Below are 24,247 nucleotides of genomic sequence, written 5' to 3' on the forward strand. Positions count from 1 at the left end.
CAGGGGTACTTAAATCAAATTGAGGGTTCCTAATTCTGCTTATGTCAAGGTTACTTTCACTGTTTAATATCCTTTTCTCAAGGACCTATTTAACCTAGGCATAGTCCAGCAACTAAAAAAAAAAAAGGACATCTTCTCCGGCCATAATGGCAAAAATTTGTCCTGCATCACACTGCAGGTAAGACCAGTTGAATAGTAAGGATATCCTGGAACTCCCTCTCTCTCTTAAATATTTATCATTTTGAAGGCCTTAACTTTAACACTGTTCTCTTGAGAGCCCCTATAACGTCTTTGTTTCTAAGACTGTAGATAATAGGGTTCAATATCGGAGTAATAACTGAATAGAAAAGAGAGAGGAATTTGTCCACATTCAGAGAGTAAGTTGATTTGGGGCGTATGCATACGAAAATGCCTGTGCCATAGAATAATGAGACCACAATGAGGTGTGCGGAGCAGGTGGAGAAAGCCTTCTGTCGGCTTTTGGCTGATTTCATCCTGAGGATGGTGGCGATGATTTGGGAATAGGACAAGAGGATCAGCATGAAGGGCAGCAGGATCACACCCGCAGCTGCTCCAATGATTTGGACTTCATTCCAATAAGTGTCTCCACACACCAGCTCTAACACTGGCTGGATTTCACAGAAGAAGTGGTTGATGACATTGGATTCACAAAAAGGAAGGGTGAAAATGAAGGTGGTGTGACCCACAGCCACTAAGCTGCCGCAGCTCCAGGACAGGGCAGCAAGCTGAACACACACCCTCTTTCTCATGATGACGGGGTAACGCAGAGGATTACATATAGCAACGTAGCGATCATAGGCCATGAAGGCTAGGAGGCAGCTCTCCGTGCATGCAAATAGAAGGAAGAAATACATTTGAGTGGCACAGGCACGTAAGGAGATGTTTTTATCCAGGGAAAGAATATTATCCAGCAATTCGGGAATGGTGACAGAAGTGTAGCAGATCTCTATAAAAGACAAGATTCTGAGGAAAAAGTACATAGGAGTGGCGAGGGCAGAGTCAACAATACCAATAACAATAATGAGGAGATTGCCAAGTACTGTGGCGATGTAAATGCACAAGAAGATGACAAAGAAGAGAATCCGCCATTTGGGGGCATTCGAGAAGCCGAGTAAAATAAAAGTCTTCACTGAGGTGACATTTTCCATGATTTCTTCTTTCGCATGCTTTGATTGGTTGGTTTCATAAAAGATGGAAACGTATGACGATATTTCTGAAAATAAATGTAGAAAGACAAACCATTCGTATTCTTTTCAATCTAGAAAAAGGAGATTTGGTTTTTATACCCTGGTTTTCACTACCTGAAGAAATCTCAAAGTAGATTAAATTTGCCTTCCCATCATCTCGCCACGACAATCACCCTGTGAGGTAGATGAGACTGAGAGAACTCTGAGATAAACTGCTCTGTGAGAACAGCTCTAACTGGACTCTGACTAGAATCACAGAATCATAGAGTTGGAAGGGGCCATACAGGCCATCTAGTCCAACTCCCTGCTCAACGCAGGATCAGCCCTAAGCATCCTAAAGCATCAGCCCTTAAGCATCCTCTAGTTCAAGATCACCCAGCGGGCTGTATTTGTAGGAGCAGGGAATTAAATCTGGCTTCCCTGATGAGAAGTCACCACTCTTAACCACTACACCAAAGTGTGGGATCATAGTTTATATATTTAAATCTTTCCTACCTCTGAAATAATGGTTGATGATGTCTTTGGCTCTTTCACAGTAGACTGAGTCAGGGCAGGAATTACGGTATTTTAATAACTCCTGCAGCCACCCATGAGACTGAATCCTCAGTGAGCAATAGCACTTTGTTTTGCTAATCATATTGAGGCAAATCCAAAGGAGTTTTCTACGTGAACAGAAGAATGTAATATAGGTGTCTTCATTAGAACTAGAGCTGGAGACCCAGGTTTAAACCCTTACTCTGCCAAGGAAACTTGCAGGGTGGGTTGGGCAAGTCACTGACTAAGCTGGAGTTGCCAAATCCAGTGTGGGAAATTCTTAGAGAATAAGCCTTGTGGTGTGACCCCATTGCTATGTTTGTTTTGTTGATAACTCTAATATGTTCTGATCTGGAAGTTGATTATGAGACTATATTTAAGGCCCTCTGTAGGCCAAATACAGTGTGTGCTAGCGGGCAGGCGGCTGGGTGTGGGAGGCCCCCACCCCCTCCCCCAGCCCCACGCCCTCTGTCTGAAATATAATGGAATCAGTGATAATAATTTTGGACATACAGCATTCTTGTAGTTACAATTATTATTTATGAGATGTAATCTCTGGGGAAGCATTCCTGTTGAAAGCGGGCCCTTATCTTGGACCCTGTTTTGATACGTCTGATTAATGCATGATTACATTGTTTTCAATAGATATCACAAGGGAACCATTTACTGGATTGTGAAAACACATTTATTAATTAGCCACAAGATTTCCTTTTTCTTTCGCTTGGTCACCTCGAGGAATTGACATTTCCTTGACTGATGTGTGGGACACAGGAACTATTTGGGAGAGTCCTAGTGTTGCCATGGCTGACACTAGGTCTTCACTCTGCAAGTAGTCAGCTTTTTCTGTGTGGACATTGAAGTCCCCTAAAATGAATAATCTGAGAATTGCACAGCCTACCTTGCAACAAACTCTCCAAAGTTCTGCAGGGCATCTGCCACTGTGTTAGGTGCATGGCTTTTCTACATGCAAATGACCAATTTCTCCACTGTGCCTCTCACAAAACTCAAACATTCACTTCTCAGGATCTTTTGGACGAGGAGCACCAGAAATAAAAAAGATTATCAGGCTAGAATGACCACCCCCTGCCCTCTTGTTCAAAATTGGTGCAGGACAGAAAACCTAGGTGGGGTCATTTGACCAAGGGCTACAATCATCCTCCCACACCTCAGTCTCCATCAAGTAAGCGAAGCCCCTTGTTGGGATTTCTCATGGTCAATCAAAGAGATGATATAAAACTCTGCTGAGACTCTACATAAACCTCAGTGAACAATGCAACTGATCTAGGGTTCCAAAGTAACACATAGTCGAAAACAAGAAATTGTTTGTTAACCACCAAATGGGATCTCCTGATCTCCTGAAATGACAATGGATATCCAAATAACAGCAATAAGTTCCCCTGAGGAAAATGGCAACTCTGGAGGAGGACTGTCTTGGAGTTATACCTCTCTGAGCTGCTTCCTCTCCTCAAACCCTGAACTCCTCAAGCTCCACTCTCAAAATGATGAATATAATAATTTCCTATGGCAGTAGTTGGTCCCATTATTCACATGGCTTTAAAGGGCACAGAAGAAACCTGGGAACTTTTGTAGGTAGGGGGCACTATTTTCCTGGTAGGAAAAAACCCTGGAATGATATGGCCTTTATGACCCTCTCTAGTCAGTGTTAGGCTTCACCATTGTCTTCAGATACTGTAAAGACAGCCCACATACAGTGCACTGTGGTAAACTCATTTAGAAGTCACAAGGTCATGCACAAGATTGGCAAGAACTTCTTATTTTGCCTAGAAATACTGCAGCAATTATATATTTAATTCTAGATAGAGCACAGTTAGATAGACCCATTGGCTTCCATGGAAATTTCAAAAGCTGTGGAAATATGCTGCTAAACAATGGGATATCATTACTGGGATATGCCATACTGTTTTCAGTCCTATTAATTCACAGTAAGAAATGGACATCCTTACAGAACAGTGTCACTGTGTTATTCGGTGTTATCTTTTCTTCTTGAAGTATTTATCTCTGGTGTTTATGCCTGGCCTCAGCAAAATGATGAACATTTTAGGGGCAAAAATGAAACTTAGCAACCCAGCACTGGAAGCCAACATAGAGAAGATCTCCACAGCCACCGTGTATTTCCCCTTGGTGCTCAGGTAAGCCGGAACAAAGGAGATCCAGACACTGCAGAACAACAACATGCTGAACGTGATGAACTTGGCTTCATTGAAAGTGTCAGGCAGTTTTCTAGCTAGAAAGGCTGCCATGAAGCTCACATTGGCCTGAAAGCCCATGTATCCCAAGACAATATAAAACATGGTAACTGAGCCCTCATTGCATTCAACTATGACTTGTCCAGACTTAGAGAACTTGTCAAGGTTTGGGAACGGTGGAGAAGTACTAAGCCAGAGAGTACAGATGCCAACTTGAATCAGAGAGGAAATAAGGATAATGTAATTAGTCAGACTTTTCCCCAGCCATTTTCTTGTTCTGTTTCCTGGACATGTGGCCATGAATGCCAGAACCACAGTGATGGTTTTGGCCAACACACAGGAAAGTACAAAAGAAAATGCATTGCCAAAAGCAGCTTGCCGAAGAAGGCAGGTCACCTTGTTTGGTTGTCCAATGAATAAGAATGTGCAAGCAAAACAGAGCAAGAGGGAAATTAGGAGGAGGTAAGTAAGATCTCGGTTGTTGGCTTTGACAATAGGTGTGCTTTGGTTTTTAACAAAGGTTCCCAGCACCATTATGGTGAGTAGGGAAAAGGTGAGAGAAGCAGTAGCCAAACTGATTCCTAATGGTTCATCATAAGCAAGAAAAGTTATGACTTTAGGAATACATATGATTCGGTTCTTGCTTGGATGCTCATCTTCTGGGCACCTGACACATTGATATGCATCTGAAAGAAAAAGGAAGGCAGATATATACAGCTTAAAATGCAGTTGGGTAAACCCTTCCAACAATCCAACATCTCCTCCAGGAGCTCATTTCACCAGGTAGGGGCCAGGACTGAGAAGGCCCTGGTGCTGGTTGAAGCCAGGCATGCCTCCATGGGGCTGGGATTGACCAAAATGTTAGTGCTCACAGAGCATAAATCCTGTGAGAGACAGAGGGTGAAAGATATGTGGGACCCAGACCATGAAGGGCCTTGAAGTTCAAAACCAGAACCTTGAACTGGATCCGGGCAGCAACTGGCAACCAATATAGCTGCCTCAGCACCGGCTGGATATGTGCCCCTCAAGATGTCCCTGTGAGGACCCTAGCAGCTGCATTCTGCACCAGCTGCAATTTCTGAATCAATGCCAAGGTGGCCTATGTGACTGAGTTACAGAAATCTATTTGGAGGTGACTGTTGCATGGATCATGTAAGTTGCTTCCCAGCCAAGGTGGTTAAGCACGCTTCCTGTCCCAACCCTCTGTCACCCAGCCTCAGGACCTCCGTCTTGGAGGGGTTGAGTTTCAGGTGGCTCTGCTCTAACCATCCAGCAATAGCTTCCATACATCTGGTGAATGATTCTAGGAGGAAGTCCAGATGGCCGTCCATCAGGAGATAGCTCAATGTCATCGCATATTGATGACAGCCCATCCCAAATCCCCATGCCAGCTTTGCCAGAGGACGCATAAATATGTTAAAAAGCATAGAGGAGAGAACCATACCATAGGGAGCCACCATCATGTCTAGCACTCTACCTAGCCAGCTTGGTGCAGTGGCTAAGAGGATTGGCTTCTAATCTGGTGATCTGAGTTTTATTCTCTGCTCCTCCACATGCAGCCAGCTGGGTGACCTTGAGCCAGTCACAATCCTGTTAGAGCTGTTTTCACAGAACAGGTCTATCAGAGTTCTCTCAGCCACACCTACCTCACAGGGTATCTGTTGTGGGGGAAAGGAGGGAAGGTAATGTCTAGCCACTTTAAGACTCCTTTAGGTAGTGAGGCATAAAAAGTAAATTTTCTTCTTCTTCTCCAAATCCCACCATACTCCTGAAGCCAGTATTCAATGTTGAGACACTTGTATTTATTTTTTGAGGAGTTATTCCTGTCATGGATGGACAGTCAGATGGAAACATTATTTTGTTTAATATATGAAAATATTGGCTAGACAGATTCATACCTATCTGGTTTGAAATTGTCCCTTCTGGGCACTGGGAACAGTCATAGCAGCAAGATGAATTTTGTTTCTCATGCACTTTTCTGCTGTATCCTGGATGGCATCTCTCAGTGCACAGGGAATGGGGTAATGTCTAATCACAATACAAAGAAATCTGGTTGAATTGAGTCATAAATAGGATATTCTTGTCCACTTTTGGATACAGATTTCTGTGTGATGAGGGGATTTGTGTAAGTCAGTGACAGATTTCTGTGTGATGAGGGGATTTGTGTAAGTCAGTGACAGATACTGTCAAAGGTTTAGTTTCTGTCTTCAGGTTGCAACACCTAAACTGTTAATGATAACCAAGAACTAAAACTAGGCAAATCTCCAGGCCTCGATGGACTACCAGCTGAGCTATTTAAACTAAACTCTAACTAGTGGATAAAACTCCTGGCTGTCCTTTTTACAGCTATCAACCAATTGGGAATATTCCCTGAATCCTGGCTTAACTCAGTCATTGTGCCTATTTACAAAAAAGGTGGTTCCAGCTCTTCTGAATACTACTGTCCAATTAGTCTTCTATCTATTGCCAGGAAAATGTATTCCAAACATCTAGAACTTAAACTGCTAGATTGGGTGACTTCAAATGACCTAATAGGTCCTGAACAAATTGGTTTTACTAAAAATTGTTCCACTTTAGAGCACTGCTTAACCTTTTATTCTCTTGCAGACAAATATCTTCATACAGGTAGGAGGAAATTCTATGCAGCTTTTGTTGATCTCAAGGGTGCATTTGGCACTATCTCCAGGTGTTAACTATGGAGAAAATTGCAAGACCTTAATATTGATTCATGCCTATTACTACTTCTAATGAACCTCCATTTCAAAAATACCTTTCAGGTTAAATTTACTGAAAAGGACCATTTAACTAATCAAATCCCTATCCTAAGAGGAGTTAAACAAGGCTGCATCCTTGCTCCTCATTTATTTAACCTTTTTTTACACGATCTTCCAAAAACCCTAAGACTCATAAATGGTCACCCACCCAACCTAGATAAATTGCCAATCCCACTTCTTCTATATGCTGATGACACCATTTTGCTTTCCTATTCCAGAATTGGTCTGAACAGATATCTGAATGCTTTTTATGAATATTGCTAACTCAATGACATTGATTAACTTCGAAAAAACCAAAGTGATGATCTTTGCACAGAAGTAGTCTCCCTCAAACTGGTGTATTGGTGGTCATAAAATCAAGCAGGTCAAATGGTTCAAATACTTAGGAATCATATTCCAATATAATTTGCACTGGACCAAACATAGAAATAGGATTATTTTGCTGGCTGTTCCATTACCAATCTAAACCGTTTTTATTTACTTAAATGTAATCAGTTTGTCCCAGCTGTCTGTCGTGTGTTTGACTAACAAATTCTTCCCAAAATTTTATATGGTATTCCTCTGCAGATCTCAGCTTTAAACAAAAACTTGGAAAGGTTACAATCTGCCTTTTCCCAGCAAATTTTGGAAATTCCAAATTGGATTTTCACCTTCAAATATTGGCTAAAACTGCATTTTAGGGTTCAGTTAGATAGTCTATTGGCCTGTTTACTGAGAGACTCTTTTAAATATAAATGGTTCTCTACCATCCTGACTACACTCCTACAAATTGGAACTGACTAAGATTACATCTTATCTCTGAATGAATCTTCCATTATGTGCCAAATTAAGCAAAGGCTCCTTGATCAGGAATTTCAAAAAATCCATCCTACTGTTCTGGCAATTTGCTCTCCTTGTGCTCTTGGTCCCCAAGTGAAGCATGGGATAATGCCGGTTTATTTCTATAACTTGGCAAATCTCCTCTATTGTAGAACGTTTTTGCTTGCTTGGCTCAACTCCTTTCCATCCAATGTATTACAAGGGAGATTTGTCAAGATTCCATTCAAAAATAGACTATGCCCTTGTAAATCAAATTCTCCTGACACCATCCCTTGTTTATTGTCCAACGAAGGCATATTATACCTTTTATACTGAAATTCAAAAGACCTGATCTGCCAATTTTTATTGAGTGATAAGGATGCCGGTGTCACTTTTATTATGGCTGAATTTCTGTCTTCAGTCTTTTAAGTTAAACTGACTGCTGTATCTTGACTATATTGCTAATCTGCTTTATGCCAATAAAGGTATTGTGTGTGTGTTAATGATAATAATTGTGTAGTGAAAAGTCACAGTTGACATGATGAGGCCCTAGTAGAGGCAGATGCCCACAGGTGCCCCAATCACCAGAACACACATGTTGCGGAAGTTTTCTGGGTGGTTTGGCTGCTGGTGTGGGGGCTTTGTTGTGGTCTGCTGGCCACAAGATGGCTGGATCCTGCCTTGTTGGCACCTTCACTCAATGTGTATAAAAATAAAGCTATGGCCATTTTCTTGCCAAACCCTGAGTGTGTTAAGTCTTCATTCTGTCCCACAGCCTGCCTCCCTGCTATGCAGTTAAACCATATTGAATAACAATTTCATATATGTTTCATCCAGTGGTTAGTTTAAAAGATAACAGTAAAGATGCTAAAATCTGAGAGACCCACCTGATTGAATCTTCTGGGCCATGTAATGACATCACTCTGGATAGTAATCTTGTGCTCAGACACAGCCCAATGACTCACCCTTCCAACTGTGATGGGGATGAAGGACTTATTGGGGAAATTGACCCAGTTTAGAATGTCATACCCAATAGGCCATTCCTGGTATTCATTGAAATAGACCTCCTCCCCAATACTGTTGTTGAAATTGAGTTTTTGCAAAAATGGGTGGAGCTAAATAGGAAGACAAAACCTCAGAATCTACAAAACAGGGCAAAGAGTTACAAGTATGTCACACACCAGTACATATTTACTAGGTTTATCTTAAGGGATGATGATGAAATTTAATGACCAGATCTTCAGGCCCAAAATTTAGTCTGATCAATGAGAAACCACGCTTGAAATTCTTCTGTTCACATTCTCTATTGTGATATAATGACATGATTATTACAGACAATCTTCCTGAATATTTTTTTTCTGTGCTTTTATGTACAGAGTAGCTTGAAGCATAGAAATATGTTCCCAGGGAATAATTTAATCATCTCCAGAACCTATGCTCGTTGATTCTCAGGGGAACATAGCCATTTCTGGGCAGGCTTTTCTAAGGATCCATGAGTGAAGGATTACAGAAATTCATGCCAATTGCCTGAAATCCTCCCCCCCAGTTGCCCATGGTATTCATATACACCTTGCTTTTTTCATGTAATCTCACTGCTGTTACTATTCTATACTGTACTGTACAATACTATGCTATACTATACTGTACCTGCTATGCCGCACCATGCCATACCGTACCATAACGTACCGTACTGTACCATATCGCACTGCACCGTACCGTACCATACCATATATAACTGAAATTCAGTTGACTTGAAGGAAGAAGTTCCATGATCGCCATGACATTCTTCAGTTTATAATCAGGGATGCCATAAAATTCCAAGTGCTGGATATATTCTGATTATTTACTTATTTATCAATAATGGATTACCAGCATGGTATAGTTGTCAGAGTGCCAAACTACGATATGCACGGGTCAATTTTGAATTCCCGATCTGCCATGGAAGCCTGGGCTAGTTGTAGACTTTTATCTTAATTCATGGGGTTGTTTGCGAGGAGAATGTTGTAAGTGAGTTTAGTTTCTTTTAGGGAGAACTTTGAAGTAAATAATAAATAAATTGCTTATTCTATTTGACCTAGCTTCCCAGGGAAGCCAAAGGGATGCAGATTCACCCCTAGAGATATAAAATTTCCAGACATTTTGAAGATAAATTAAAAGAAATAATTGGGAGGGGAATGGATGAGGTGGGAAAATGGAGACATATGCTATTCTAAGTGTCCTATCAAACCTAAACTAATTTTATTGCTTGAATAACAAAAAAGTACAACTTAAAACCAGCTTTGCTTATGAAATAGCAATACTTGACAGATGTATGGAATTTAAATTTGTAAATTCTTTGTTTTCTACTAAGAAACATGCAAATACTTAAGAAAAAACCTTCACATATGTATCTTAAATTTTGCTATCTGAAATAATAGAAAAATTAGGAGTTAAATTTAAAAAAAACACAAGCTTTATGTTGAATAACATAAAATATATTATTGGTTCCAAAAATGGGTCATACAAAGGAACAATAATAATATTCACACAGCTAGATGTAGTTCCAATTAGATGCTGTCTTCTTCCTTTGATGGCTACTGGTTAGAGTTCAGTTCTCAATGGAAATTTCAGAATTTTTCTGTTTGGCATAGTTTCTGCCCTACCTTCCTCCAATATGTTTCCCTCTCCAGCAAGGGAGAACAATAAGGTACTTCTTACCCAGTCTGGGTGTATATGTGTTAAAACTGAAAGGGTGATCAATAGAAGAGTTGAAAGGACAACAAAAGTAGTAAATGCTCTGCTTATTCCCCTCATAAAGATTAGTTATTCTTCTAGGTAAAGGAACACATCAGGCATTTAAGAGCTGTATATGCCCATCTTTCAAGCATCACGTTCATTCTAAAAGAAAATATTTCATAGGAGGCTTTTCCTCCATTACTCCTTCAACTTCCCCATTTTTCCCTCAGAAAAAAAAGAAAACAAAACACACACACACCATTTTCCCACTGGTGTTGTTGTTTTTCTTGGGCCTTCACATCTCCACACACCTCTCATTATTTGGATTGTTTACATTGCCATTGCTTGTTTTCGACTTGCTACTGAAATTCAACAATGTATCAGCCATCTTGTTTTGATCTACATTTTCGTCTTGCATAGTTTCCAGGGAATTTAGGATGGGTCCTTGGTTTTACCCTCTTCTGTTATAATTGTATTAATCTCCACAAATCTCCCCAGCTTTGACTACTTGCTTTCCTCTACATATTTAACACTATATAAATGAAGCACACATTCTATTTTCTGAAATCCCACAATGATCTTTTAACGCTCCCCCCCCCAAAAAAAAAAGCCATAGGGAAGAGAGCTAAGGTAACTGATCAAATGCAATAGTGTATGCATAGCAAGAAAGAGATTTTCTGGTGAATGATAGCATGAAGTAAGCTTTTAGAGGTAAACTATGTCAAAGTACATGTTTTTGGTATTTGTTAACTGTGCTGGGGTTCATCTCACTGACACAGTGCTGAGAAAGAAAAGTGAAACATTACCTCCCATGGCTGCTTTGTGTGAAATTCCAGCTTAGGGTTTTTCATCATAGTTCGGGATCTGAGTAAGTAAGCAGCATGTAAAGCATGTGCAAAGGCATAGACTGCATTATAGATGCCGTAGCTCTGCCTAGACATGTGCATTTCAAATACGTCCTCTTCCAGACTCTCCAGCTTTTCCTCTCCTGTACATATTCTTAAATTTGGTGCGGAAATATGAAAATTGGAGCTTCTACAGGGAAATACAGAATACCAAAATTGTTGTATTAAAATAGTTGGGTGTTGGTAAAGCTTAAATGCTCGGAGGAAGCTCTGAAAACCAGGCACATCATTTCCGTGGTTTGCTAGAGACAAGGCACCATGGAAAAACCTGGCAGTCCAATCTCCTTGTATTATCCTTGAAGATAAGTCCCACTGGGCTGTTGTGATCCAGATCTTCTTCTGTATATATCGCTTTGCACCTATTTCATGCGAGTATAGCATCATCAGTAAACCTTGCATGGAATATGTGTCTCCATACGTCACGATAACATTTGCTTTTGTTGCAAACAGGGTTGCTAAAATGTCTCCACTTGAAAAGATGTTCTTGGTGAATCCACTAAAAGACTTGAGAAAAATCATTGGGGCCTTCTTTGTGAAGGCAACACAGATGTCATGCCTATTGAGCAAAGGTGTAAAAGTCTGCGCAAACTCTTGTCCACTGTCGTCATCCGAAACAAGAAGGCCAATCCATGTCCATCTGAAATATCTTATTAACTCCACTATTCCGTTCAACTGAGCCACTGTATTTGGAACCATTTGGTAAAAAAAGGGAAACTCAATTTTATTACTCAGTGACGGGTGAGCATAAGTGAGCTATGGAGAAACATCAGTGTGATATTTACTTATTTGACAAAACTCATGTTCTTTAAAAAAAGTTGAAGCATTACTCCAATACTATATAATGGGAAGTATGTCTACTCAGTAGTGGCTAATGTTCATTGCTATGCTTGGACTTCAGAATTTCAATTACATCAGTCCCTGAAGCGTCTTTCTTTCAGCATTAAATAACAGAAATATAAGAAAGTTGTTATCAGATAAGCAAGGCATGTCTTAAACCAGAAACCCCAGTGTGATTATCAGAAGTGTTATAATGCTTATCCAAGTGTTTTCTTAAAGAAATAAACATTTTATTTGTATCCCACCCTTCCCTGCTCGGTTCTGGGTAGCTAACAGCAAACTTTAAAACAATAATAAATTAAGCATTTAAAATATTATAACATTTTAAAAAAACACTCATTACAAATGATTTGAACCTTTCTGAGAGTTGGTCAGAACTTGGAGGGATTTTTATTGGCAGATGGGTTAAGGAGGTCAGCATCTAAGATGTTCTTCCCTGGCCTCAACTATAGGCCTGGTGGAACAGCTCTGTGTTGCAGGACATCCAGAATTGTTTAACATTAGGAGAGCCCTGATCTATTCAAGCAGAGTATTCCACCAGGCTCGTACCCTACCACAAATTTTGCTAGTCTTTTTTTGACCGCCCAGCAAAACTCTGACCTCATCCCAGGCAGGGGTGTCATTCTTGGCTTGGTTAAACATGGTCAAATCTCTGGGTTTATAAATTTGATTATTAATATATAGGGCACAAATATGAGCTTCTTGTGGCACAGAGTGTTAAGGCAGCAGAAATGAAGCTGTCTGCCCATGAGGCTGGGAGTTCAATCCCAGCAGCCGGTTCAAGGTTGACTCAGCCTTCCATCCTTCCGAGGTCGGTAAAATTACCCAGCTTGCTGGGGGGTAAACGGTAATGACTGGGGAAGGCACTGGCAAACCACCCTGTATTGAGTCTGCCATGAAAACGCTAGAGGGCGTCACCCCAAGGGTCAGACATGACCCAGTGCTTGCACAGGGGATACCTTTACCTTTATATAGGGAACAAACCATCTCCTCCTCTTGGAATAAGAAATCAATAAATATACCTTCCCTTAATTCTGTTTTTCTTCCACTCTTTGAAATCCAGCATGGTGGACTCTAATCTGGAAAATCAGATTTGCTTCCTCATTCCTCTACATGCAACCAACTTGGTAAACTTGGGCTAGTCACAGTGCTTTTCTCACAGGAAGTTCATTTAGAGCTCTCGCAGTCCCACCTACCTCAAAGGGTCTCTATTGTGGGGAGAGGAAAGGTGTTTGTAAGCTGCTTTTGGATTTCTTCCAGTAGTGAAAAGTGGGGTATATAAAAACAGCTTTTCTTCTTTTATGAAAACACATTATGGTCCACCTACTCCACACCATATACCTGTAGCCCTTTTAACTGTATCAGTACATCAATGGTCCTCAGCACAGTGCATTTTTAAATGATGTGTCTTACCTTCCTTTGAACAAATGATGCTAACTGTCAAACAATGATCTTTCTGGCCATTTTTGGGGACTGGGAAAATGGCTCCAAGTTCAGTGCTATCTATAAGACCTGAGGGTCCAAGGCATTCCATTGCCCCCCACCCATTTTTTTATGAATCCATATACAATTATTTCACCAAGCAAAGTTAGAAGAATCCCCCCCAACTAAGATTAGATAATGCTAATGGCTCATCTACTACACGTGACAACCTGACAAAATGTAGACTAATGTACATTGTTTGAGCTGAAGTATGGTGCATCGGGGACCAATTGTCCTTTTGTGCAGGGAATTTAAAAACATACATCTCTACCTGAGGGATCTTGTAGAGATCAAATATGGTAGCCATCTGGACAGAAGCTTCAGAACCAAGTCCTCCAACAACAGCTGACATCTTGTATTGCCTTTCACAAACAAAATTAGGGAAGCTTTCTTTTGGGGTGGATAGTAGAGATAGAGTGATATCATAATTTGATCTTCCTTGTAAGAGGCTATCATATAGCCGGAAGCCCAGTGTGACATTAGGTAAGAGGTCTGGATCCTTGTTGATCTCATCAATCGTAAAAATGAAGGCGAGGACATGCTGATAATTCTTCCTCACCAGTCTATAATGGAAGTAAAGATTCTGTGGATCTGTTTATATTTACAGCCTTTCCCCAGCTCCCATCCCAATACTCAAAGTTCTGAGTTAGTAAAAGAAAAACTGCTAAAGATGAAACACAAGATTAAATTGGATAACTTGAATGACAGGACTGGACCCATCCAGCTCCTCTGTTGGCAGAAAATGAATGAATACAAACCCTAAGGCAAAATTCAGATATGGTACAGAGTAAATGACACACACAAACCACAACCATGCTGGGGATAATGGTACCTGTGTGGACAAAAAAATAATTTGGAACCGAGTCTGCAGTTAAGAGGAAACCAGTCAAGATTGAGTGAAAAACCTGGCAGGGTCTAACCAGATGTTATAAACATATATTGAATTCCTAACTAGTAACATGGTGAAGCTCCTAATCTTTGTGCAGCAGGTGCAACAGTCTCTATGTGTCCAAAGGGTTTGCATGCTGTGGGCAAAAGTGTTGAGCATTAATAATACTGGCCATTACACTGAGACATCAGCGCTGTGACAATGAAATGAAAAATCTGAAAACCTGTACTTCATTGAAACAGCATACACATACACTTACTGGTATATATATTCATTGAAACTACAGGGCAATGACTTGAATGTCTCTTCTGGGCTAGCAGCAATACGCAGGGATGATATTGCACCGATAACATGATTTCCTGGTGTTAAATAATCATCGTGGTATCGGTGAGTGGTTGCTTGACAAAACCTCTTCAAGTTCTTGCTGACAGCTTGAGGCAGGAACAGAAGAAAGAGCAGCAGCAGCAGCATCTTTGGTCAATGAAATCTATTTCATCATTTGAAATCTTCATGCATTCCCCATAGCTGTCGCAGCTCTCAATATGTAATCTATTCTCTTCCACCCACAATTCTTGGTTTTATTCAACTCCATATTAACAGATCCCTTCCACTTTCTGACTCTGTGCAGGTTTCAGTATTTATAAACTCATAGATTATGTCAATCCCTTTCAGGTTTCAGAAATTACTTGTTTTGGTATATGACTTATGATTCTGATGGTTCTTCTGAAGATCCCCAGGGCTTTCCCATGGAGGAGACTTGATGATAATCTCACCAGATAATTACAGGAAAGATAATCACCACCCTATAGCTTTTCTCCTTTTTGACTTTCTCTGCTTTATTACAACAGGATAACACTTGGTGTGTAGAAAGACCTTGCATCCTTGGTGGGTTAATAGGCAAACTATGAGTGACTATTGTGGGACATTTTGAAGTGTACATGCATTTTAACTACTTTCCTCTCTCTTTTCCTCTTCATATTCAGTCCCCTATAAGGATAAGGTCATGCCACTTTCCCCATTATAACCTCCCCCCCACACACACACACAAACACACATGTCTCTTCAACACTGCCTGCTTGGTAAGACAAAAAAAGGTTCATGCTCTGCTCACCCTCCTTCCTATAGACTCACCCTCTTGGGTCTTGTATTATTATTAGTCATCCCTCCATCTCTGTCCAGCACTCTTCATTCTCACTATTTTTCTTCTGAAAGATCCAATTGTGTTCAATTTTTTCTTCCTTATCTCAAATTATAGATTATTCATTCATACTGTAAAACACCATGCATATTAGGATGGTTACAATGGCAAATAAAATGAAGCTAAGTCTGAATGGCAAGATGTCCTGAGAGTTCATCATGAAGCATACTAGTCCTCTAACAATTTGGGGACAGCCAGATACTAAAGCTTAATGCCACTACTTCTGTATCAATCTAACTGAAATATAGCCTAAGATCATAGAATGCCGTGTGAAAGTAGAAAAGGTTCTTAGAAAATTATCAGTGTAACTTCCATTGTTTGAAAAGGGGACATGTGTGCAATAGCTGATGATGTATATGTAACTATTATATTCATTCCCATTGATTTCAGTGGAAAACTCATTGCTAGCAGTAATTTTTTTGTCACTTTTGTTGTGGTCAGCCAATGAAGAAGAAATTCATGATGTTTATATCCTTCATGGAAGGGATGTTTCCCACTTAATTTAATAAAATGGTTTAATCAAGCTTCTACCCCAGCTGGGCATTTGCACTCATAAATAGTCAATGGAATGACAACTGGATTGATCAATTAAAGTTTAGAGCCAATATTGAAGAACCAAGTTTTAAAATTAAGTAATTGCACATTTCCGGAATGAACACAGAGAAATTCCTCAAAGTTCCCAAATTCCTAAGACAGCTTTAAACCCCATACCAGAATGCCTAGACTCAGTGTAATGCTAAAAAGAGGATTTCTCATATGCTCAAATACTGAAGGTCAATAATGCGTATTGTCCAGGTATTTTCTTGGCAGCTAAGGTGAAAAGAGAAAACATATTGGAGACTACTGGGTGTTCATCTGCAAGGAGAAATAAAACCTTTTTTTCATCCAAGTACTTGGGCCCAAACTGGCCAAATTTGTATCTAACAATCTCCCTATTGGGAGCTGAATGAAGCAGACAAGCCAACAAGTAGAAGCATGCCAAGCAGATGCTCTGCCACTGAGCCATGGCTTCTCCCTGTCTCACAGAGCCACAGTCCCTCCCATGCAACATTTCAGTTTTTCACAGATATTGCTTGAGGACACCAGTTTACATAATTCCCTCAATTTCACCTGCCATATTGTTTATAGTGAAGAATCTAAACCAAAAATGTGAGGCAGTTTTTTAAATTTATTGTGTAAATATATTAAATCTTGTATCCACCCATCCTCTCATCTTTTGTTACAGTCACTGTGACATGCTTTTCTTCAACAGCTTTCGCACAGCTCCCTTGATTTCTTTATTTCTTATACTGTAGATGATTGGATTTAATAGTGGCGTTACAATGCTATAAGAAAATGACAAGATCTTGTCCAATGAAGGAGAGTAACTAGATTTGGGTCTTAAATACGTGGCACTACATGTGCCATAAAAGAGAATTACCACTATCAAATGTGAGGAACAAGTGGAAAAGGCTTTATACTTGCTCTCTGAAGATGGCAGGCTACATATGGTGGAGATAATGCCAATATAAGATAGGATAATCATTGAGAATGGTAGAGTGATAGCAAAAATAGCCACTCCCATGATGAGGACTTCATTTGAATAAGTGTCTCCACAGAGTAGTTCCAACAGTGGTTGTACCTCACAGAAGAAGTGATTAATAACAAAGCTGCAGAATTTCCCAGAAAATGTGTCTACAGTATGGATCATTCCAACTGCAGTCCCACATAAATATGGCCCAGCCACCATCACCAAACAGACATTTTTGCTTATAATTGTTGTGTAGCGCAAAGGGTGACATATTGCAAAGTACCGATCAATTGCCATTGTAGCCATTAGAAAACTTTCAGCAACTCCAAAAAACAGGAAGAAGAACATCTGCAGGGCACACCCTAGATAGGAGATATATGTAGGCTCAACCATTAAATTTTCCAATAATTTGGGGATGATAACAGTCATGTAGAAGGCCTCTAAGCCAGCCAAGTGCATTAGAAAGAAGTACATAGGTGAGTTAAAGATAGGATCAGATTTTAGGATTATGATAATCAGCACATTTGTCATGATGGTGAGTATGTATAAAGTCATCAAAACTGCAAAGATTAATGAATGGAATTTGTGAGCCTCTGCAAAACCCACCAGGATGAACACAGATGAACCTGTAGCATTTTTGTTGCCCAAAAATAATTTCTCAGTATTATATTCACCCTCTTTTATGCCTTTGCCCTCATGTACATCAAGAGTTCTGTCTGAGTTACTCTCCATCTAAACAACATATCACTCACTATAACCAGTTTTTGTTCTTGTTTTGTTTAATTAATTATATGCTACCTTTACAGCCAAAGGTGCTCAAGGGATGAGAACAAAATTAAATCCATTACAAATGGGCAACCCTCAAAAAGAAACAATGGTCTAGAAATTCTTAACAATACAGCACAGAGTGACATCATGACTCCATATGACAAAGAAGAAGGTGTTTTCCCTCTCTTTTAAACAAAAGATGACAGAGCAACAAAAAACATCTCATGGACTTTTAATTGACATCTAGAATAGTAGCATTCCTGATGAAGTTGAGGAAAGATTTCATTGCCTCCATTTCACATCATAGTTGAGGCAAATCTTTAACCTGTAAGACAACAGAAGCATGATATAGTGTTGTTTGGTGATACAACTGATGAGTGATAGGGATGTGAGTGTCCTGCATAATGCAGGGGGTTGGTCTGGATGACCCATGAGGTCTCTCCCAACTCTATTATTCTATGATTCTATGATTCTGTACTTGAGAAGCGGGTTGCGAGAGTAATAAACAGGGGGAGGGAAAGGTCCAAGAATGCCACCACCATTCTAATTTATTTCTATTATAATTTTAAAATATGGACTTTTGGTCCTTCACGACCCCTTGAACTTGCTGGGGTCTAATTTTTTCATGTCTCCTACACAGAAGGTCTGCTCAGCGAGGAGCCACCCAAAGAAGTGAGCTCTACAGAATAAAAATGGTCCAACCTCAGTGTGACCTTAAGAAGCTTGAAGTAGTCTTTAAAACCTTGGAAGCTGGTCTTAGACCGTTTATGCACTGGGCACTTTACTGCCCCAGCTCTCGTGCCGGAACACAAATAGTGGGCAGATGAGGTGCACTGGGCCAAATGCTCCCCCGTGTGGGTGCAGGAAGAGGTGGGACCACCTGCCACGACTAAAACTCCAGCCTGCAACCCAGCATGAAACCTCCAGTGCATAAACGGTCTTTGTGAGTCTCCCTGCAACAGATGGCAACCAGACCCAATGAGAAAGTGGGGAAAGGAGAGTCAGCCAATCAGAGAGAGAGCCTTTTAAAGCCCGGCCTCTGTGTGCTGTAGGAATTCAGAGGAGAAATTCCTTCGGTTGGGGTGACTTGAAGATTCCTTGCAAAATATTTTAGTGTTGGACCTATTTTGACAGGACAAAACAGCTGGGGGAGGGAAAAGAGCGACTCTAGCATTTGTTTCTGAGAGCCATTTTGGGGTAACAGTTAAAGAAAGGTAGCCTGTAAACTGGAGGCCCACCTCTCTCAGGCCCACCTCCCTCACGGGGTGTCTGTTATGGGGAGAGGAAGGGAAGGCGATTATAAACTGCTCTGGGATACCTGAGGCCTGCTAGGTGACTGCGGACCATTCCCAGTTCTCTCAGAGATCTCTCAGCCCCACCTCCCTCACACTTTCTTCACATCCATGTCACCACTACCATGCTACCACTTGCCACCACGGTACCACTACCTGCCGAAACACTCCTTTATCTCCATGCCCTTGCATGCAAGACAACCATCCCCTTCCTCTTCCCAACCCCAAGCTCTAGCACCCCTTGAATTTCTGGATACAATGGGCTTTACCCGTAGTCATTTATATAATGCATCTACTCACTAAAGCCCTTCCTTATGCCAATGCGTCAAGAAAATGAACAAATGAGTTCCACATATATTATTTGTCTTAATTTTAGCTTGGAAGTAAGCTTAATTTCTTCATTTGGATGAAGTGACAGATTCCAGTAGAAATGATCATGCTAAGAAAGCCTGTTGAAAGGGAGCAGGACTCTCAAAACTCTGTCATATCATTACCCACTCCATAACAAGCAACAGATAACACTGTGTGAATGCCAAATCATATTATTACCCACTTCACATTATGTATTCCACTAAGAGGTGAACCAAAGTCCCAAGAGCCAATGAGATGTCTCTTGTTTCCCTGTGCTTTCCTTCCTGCTCCCCTACCTCCTGGCTGGGCTCACAGCTTGCAGGTAGCTGGCTCCCAGGAAAAAGAGAATGTCCTTCATGAAGGAATCCACTGCACCGCTGGTACACATGACGGAGCGCAGGCTGGAGGCGGATGCAACCATGTCCTGGCCCACGCAGGGTGTGCTGCACTTATGCAGCATGCACAGCGTAAAGAGGCAGGCGGGACCCACAACACCTATAAAGGCAACATGGACATGGGTCCCAGCCTCTTCGCCCAGCTTGCTGTGGAGCAGCTTCCCTCCCTCCCACCTTATGTGATGTGTAAACAGCTTCTAGGCTGTGTCTGCGGTGGATGTTTCATGGTTAATATTTCATCACAGCTGCTGGTTTTGCATGGGATGGAGCCTGTTGGCAGTGAGTCTGGTAGGTGATTGGACTCCTTGGGGTTCAGTGCCACAATACGAGATGGGAGGCCAGGGGCTTGTTGCCAGGTAGCCTGAGGGGCAACCAAAGCAGGCAGGCACCTTGTGGCTCCTCCCACATAGGTCACCTCCTGTAGAGCAGGAGGCAAGGTGATCTGCTCTCCCATCTGGGAATGGTGTGGATCCCCAGAGCACCTCGGGAAGACATGGGTTTTGGTGCAGTCCTCTGACTGCTAGGTCAGGCCCCCTCTCCCATGCTGCACCAACCCTTCTGTGGGGAGGTAATAAAGCTGTGGCCATGTTTATAGCCAATAACTGTGTCACGTCTCATTCCAGCCCAAAATGCCCTCATGCAAATCAAAACTCTGAAGCTTTTTCTAAGAAAATTGTCTCAGTTTAGTTCTCTCCTGTAAAAGGGTAGCCTTGGTTCATGACACCTATACCTTCCTATGCCTGGTGATAGCTTAAAAGAAGAAGAAGAGTTGGTTCTTATATGCCACTTTTCTCTACCAGAAGGAGTCTCAAAGCAGCTTACAGTTGCCTTCCCTTTCCTCTCCTCACAACAGACACCCTGTGAGGTAGGCGAGGTTGAGAGGGCCCTGTTATTACTGCTTGGTCAAAACAGCTTTATTAGTGCTCTGGAGAGCCCAGTGTCACCCAGCTGGCTGCAGGTGGGGGAGCATGGACTCAAACCTGGCTCACCAGATTCGAAATTTCACACTCCTAAGCACTACACCAAGCTGACTCTCTTAAGGGATATTGGACTCAAAAGATCTTCTACTAATGACCAACACAACTACCTTCTTGAACTATTAAAAGCTTAGGGGACCTTGGGAAACTGATTTCAAGTACGTTCCCATAAAATTGATTTCAGCTATCTTCAGGAGCATTTCAGTTGAGCATAAAAAATATAATTAGACTACATTATACTACACACATGGAAACAATCCTTCAATCACACAATACTTCTGAGAAATGCATGACAAGGTATTAAGAGATGGCATCTGATTCTCTAGAAAGAAGAATAAGTTAACAAATTAACACTGTAGGTGTGGACACAAAATTATTACCTATTCTTAAATCAGTACAGAGGTTCTGGACAGCTTCTTCTACATGATGTTCAACTTATGGCATCTGATTCTCTAGAAAGAATAATAAGTTAATAAATTAACACTGTAGAGATGGACATAAAATGATTACCTATTCTTAAATCAGTCCAAAGGTTCTGGACAGCTTCTTCTATATGATGCTCAACTTTCTGAGTATAGAAATAAATATTTCTTCAACCTCACTGCTCATGATACAGTATGTCCCACTTACCCTTCATTTAGCCAGTATGTTTCAGTGCAACTTGTCTGTCCTTTGTTATTACCAAAGAGTATATCTTACAAGCAATTTTATATGTGATTGCTAGATCATTTGTACCCATTAAAACAAACAAAAAAACATTCCAAATATAATTGTACCTAGGGTATTCATTAGTCATGTATTTCCAAAGGGATTGCCCAAATGTATGGCATGGGGAAAGTATGAGTTGTCTTTCAGAGAATGAACCATTCATTTTAGTGTCATATTAAAAGCTTTCCCTGTTTTCTTTTTAAATGCTCAATACTTGTTTTTTTAAACAAGGTGAAAATAATATCTGGTATGAAGAAAAATAGTTCTAAATGGCTGAAATCATTTATCCATTAACAAAGCATTGTTTATTCCAATGTATCTCAGGTTTTTGGACTCTTCCTTAAAATCCCCTGAGCACTGTCCATTCAGCAACTATCTAATGAAAATCTGATCTATATCCCATTTTTCCATAAAATATACAAAATCTTGGATCTAAGCCAGTGGTCCCCAACCACCGGTCCGTGGATCAGTTGGTACCGGGCTGCGGCTACTCCTCATCCTCCTTCCCAACTGCTGCTTTGGGGGCTGCCCTGTCACTCTGCCGCTGGCTCACCTTTGGTGTTCTCCAGCGGCCGCCATGGCTGGGGCTCCCCCTCGGAGTGGAACTCCGGGCAGCGGGAAGTCAGGGGTGCTGGCGGGAAAGCAAGTGGAACAGGGGCTCAGGTGGTGGCAGTGGCGTTGGTGGCGACGTCCCTCGGCAAAAGACTCCCAAGACATATTACTACTACTACTACTACTACTACTACTACTACTACTACTACTACTACTACTACTACTACCTCTGTTTGTTTGTTTAGATTTATTACTTGCCTCTCCCCGGAAGGATTCATGGAACCCCATCACACTTTCACTTATGATTCAAGGAAGGATTCTTGCTCATAAGCCTTGGCTGAACCTCTCTTTATTAAACTACATGGGAATACACAAATTCACTACGAATTTGTATTGTTTTCACAGGACTCTGGGAGAAAGAGCTCTTTGTGTTTACTGTATGGGAGATTCCTTCACTTAAAGCAAGCCACCATAATAATGGGATCCATGCATTTTAAGAAGCCAAAATAACTGCTTATATCTTTCTGTGATTGTTGTCTCCCAGGCTGGAACTGCAGCTGATAGGTTTGCACTCAAACCTGGGTTTGACCAGAAATGTGTCAATTCATGCCATGTAAGATGTTTCCACAAACATCTTATGCAACAATCCAGTTATCACAGATTTTATTTAAAATGTGTTCAGTATCACAACAGCAAAGGATCTAGTGTGTATTTAGGTAAATTCCAGTGAGTTCTAGTTCAAATCAAGTCTGAAATCACCCCCAAAAGCTAAGATGACTTAACTGAGACTATCACATTTTTGCCACCATATGATAAGACATAAATCATTGGGGGAAAAAGAAAATAAGGACAGGAAAAGTGACAGGTAGCAGGAAAGAAGACTGAACATGACACAACCCTTTTGCATCATTCATTCCTTAAACAATTTAAACAAAGATTGGGATACATAAAATATTATTTGTACACATATTTTTTTATCCTTCTTTTCCATCAGGCATTTGTTCTTTACAGTCACAGAGAAATCCTGTTGCTCCATAGCTTGATCATGGCTCCTTTGATTTCTTTGTTTCTTATACTATAGATGATTGGATTTAACAGTGGAGTTACTACAGTATAAGAAAATGATAAAATATTATCCAGTGCAGGAGAGTAGTTAGACTTTGGTTTTAAGTATGTGGAACATGCTGTGCCATAGAACAGAATGACAACTATTAAATGTGAAGAACATGTAGAGAAAGCTTTATATTTGCTCTCCATGGATGACATCCCAACGATCGTGAAGATAATTCCAGTATAAGATAGGAGAATCAGCAGAAAAGGTACCATGATAGCTAACATAGCAACTCCAATTACTTGGACTTCATTGAGAAAAGTATCTCCACATAGAAGCTCCAACAATGGCTGTATTTCACAGAAAAAGTGATTGATGACCACTCTACAAAATGGCTGAGAAAATGTGACTATGGTATGGACAAGGCCAACTACAGCCCCACATAAATATGGACCGGTCACCATCTTCAAGCATATATTCCTGTTCATTATAATAGAGTAGCGCAGAGGATGGCATATGGCAATATACCTGTCAATTGCCATTGATGCCAGGAGGAAGCATTCAGCAACTCCAAAAAACAGGAAGAAGAACATTTGCATAGCACAGCCCACAAAGGAAATAACTGTAGGCCTCACCAATAAGTTCTCCAATAATTTGGGGATGATCACAGTCATGTAACAGGCTTCCAAGCAGGCCAAGTTCATAAGAAAGAAGTACATTGGAGAATTAAAAAGAGGATCAGATTTTACAAGCAAGACAATCAGCATATTTGTAATTAAGGTGATTATGTAGAGACATAGCAACAATCCAAAGATTAAAGGATGGAATTTGTGAAACTCTGAAAATCCAACCAGGATGAATCCAGACCAAGCTGTAACATTGTCTTGATTATTCATATTTTAATGATATATTCAATTTATCTATGCCTTTGCTTGCATCTAGATTTCATTTCATGAATCAATTTCATTGTATTAAACCTCTTGATCGTTAACCAATAATTTCATCACTCTTCATCAGTGACCTGAAGAACAATTGATGTTGCTGATGCTATTGGGAAGGTTCTGGATTTTCCTGTTCTTATTTCACATTACTTTTA

At 40.7% G+C, this 24,247-nt stretch overlaps 4 protein-coding genes and 1 long non-coding RNA gene across 5 annotated transcripts; all 5 read right to left on the reverse strand.

Annotated features, from left to right (window-relative positions):
* Positions 1–236: 236 nt before the first annotated feature.
* LOC143825755 (olfactory receptor 10C1-like) lies at positions 237–1,175 on the reverse strand. Its single transcript, XM_077314052.1, has one exon. It carries the CDS (start codon positions 1,167–1,169, stop codon positions 237–239), a length of 933 nt encoding a protein of 310 aa, XP_077170167.1. The 5' UTR covers positions 1,170–1,175.
* Positions 1,176–3,733: 2,558 nt separating this feature from the next.
* LOC143825468 (vomeronasal type-2 receptor 26-like) lies at positions 3,734–14,820 on the reverse strand. The gene is made up of 7 exons (XM_077313499.1): positions 14,609–14,820; positions 13,732–14,023; positions 11,043–11,894; positions 9,193–9,306; positions 8,487–8,636; positions 5,848–5,977; positions 3,734–4,635 (listed from the first exon to the last, which is right to left on the reverse strand). Exons 1-7 carry the CDS (start codon positions 14,818–14,820, stop codon positions 3,734–3,736), a joined length of 2,652 nt encoding a protein of 883 aa, XP_077169614.1.
* A 1,952-nt stretch (positions 14,821–16,772) lies between these two features.
* On the reverse strand, positions 16,773–17,789 carry LOC143825470 (olfactory receptor 10C1-like). Its single transcript, XM_077313500.1, has one exon. It carries the CDS (start codon positions 17,787–17,789, stop codon positions 16,773–16,775), a length of 1,017 nt encoding a protein of 338 aa, XP_077169615.1.
* Positions 17,790–17,936: 147 nt separating this feature from the next.
* LOC143826351 (uncharacterized) lies at positions 17,937–21,527 on the reverse strand. Its single transcript, XR_013227049.1, has 3 exons — positions 21,471–21,527; positions 21,221–21,292; positions 17,937–18,150 (listed from the first exon to the last, which is right to left on the reverse strand). It is a non-coding gene; the product is annotated as an uncharacterized LOC143826351 (long non-coding RNA).
* A 1,584-nt stretch (positions 21,528–23,111) lies between these two features.
* On the reverse strand, positions 23,112–24,047 carry LOC143825471 (olfactory receptor 10C1-like). Its single transcript, XM_077313501.1, has one exon. The coding sequence runs from the start codon at positions 24,045–24,047 to the stop codon at positions 23,112–23,114; it is 936 nt and encodes a 311-aa protein (XP_077169616.1).
* Positions 24,048–24,247: the final 200 nt, after the last annotated feature.

This window comes from Paroedura picta, chromosome 16, assembly GCF_049243985.1.
Source record: "Paroedura picta isolate Pp20150507F chromosome 16, Ppicta_v3.0, whole genome shotgun sequence".
In the NCBI taxonomy this organism is placed as follows: Eukaryota; Metazoa; Chordata; class Lepidosauria; order Squamata; family Gekkonidae; genus Paroedura; species Paroedura picta.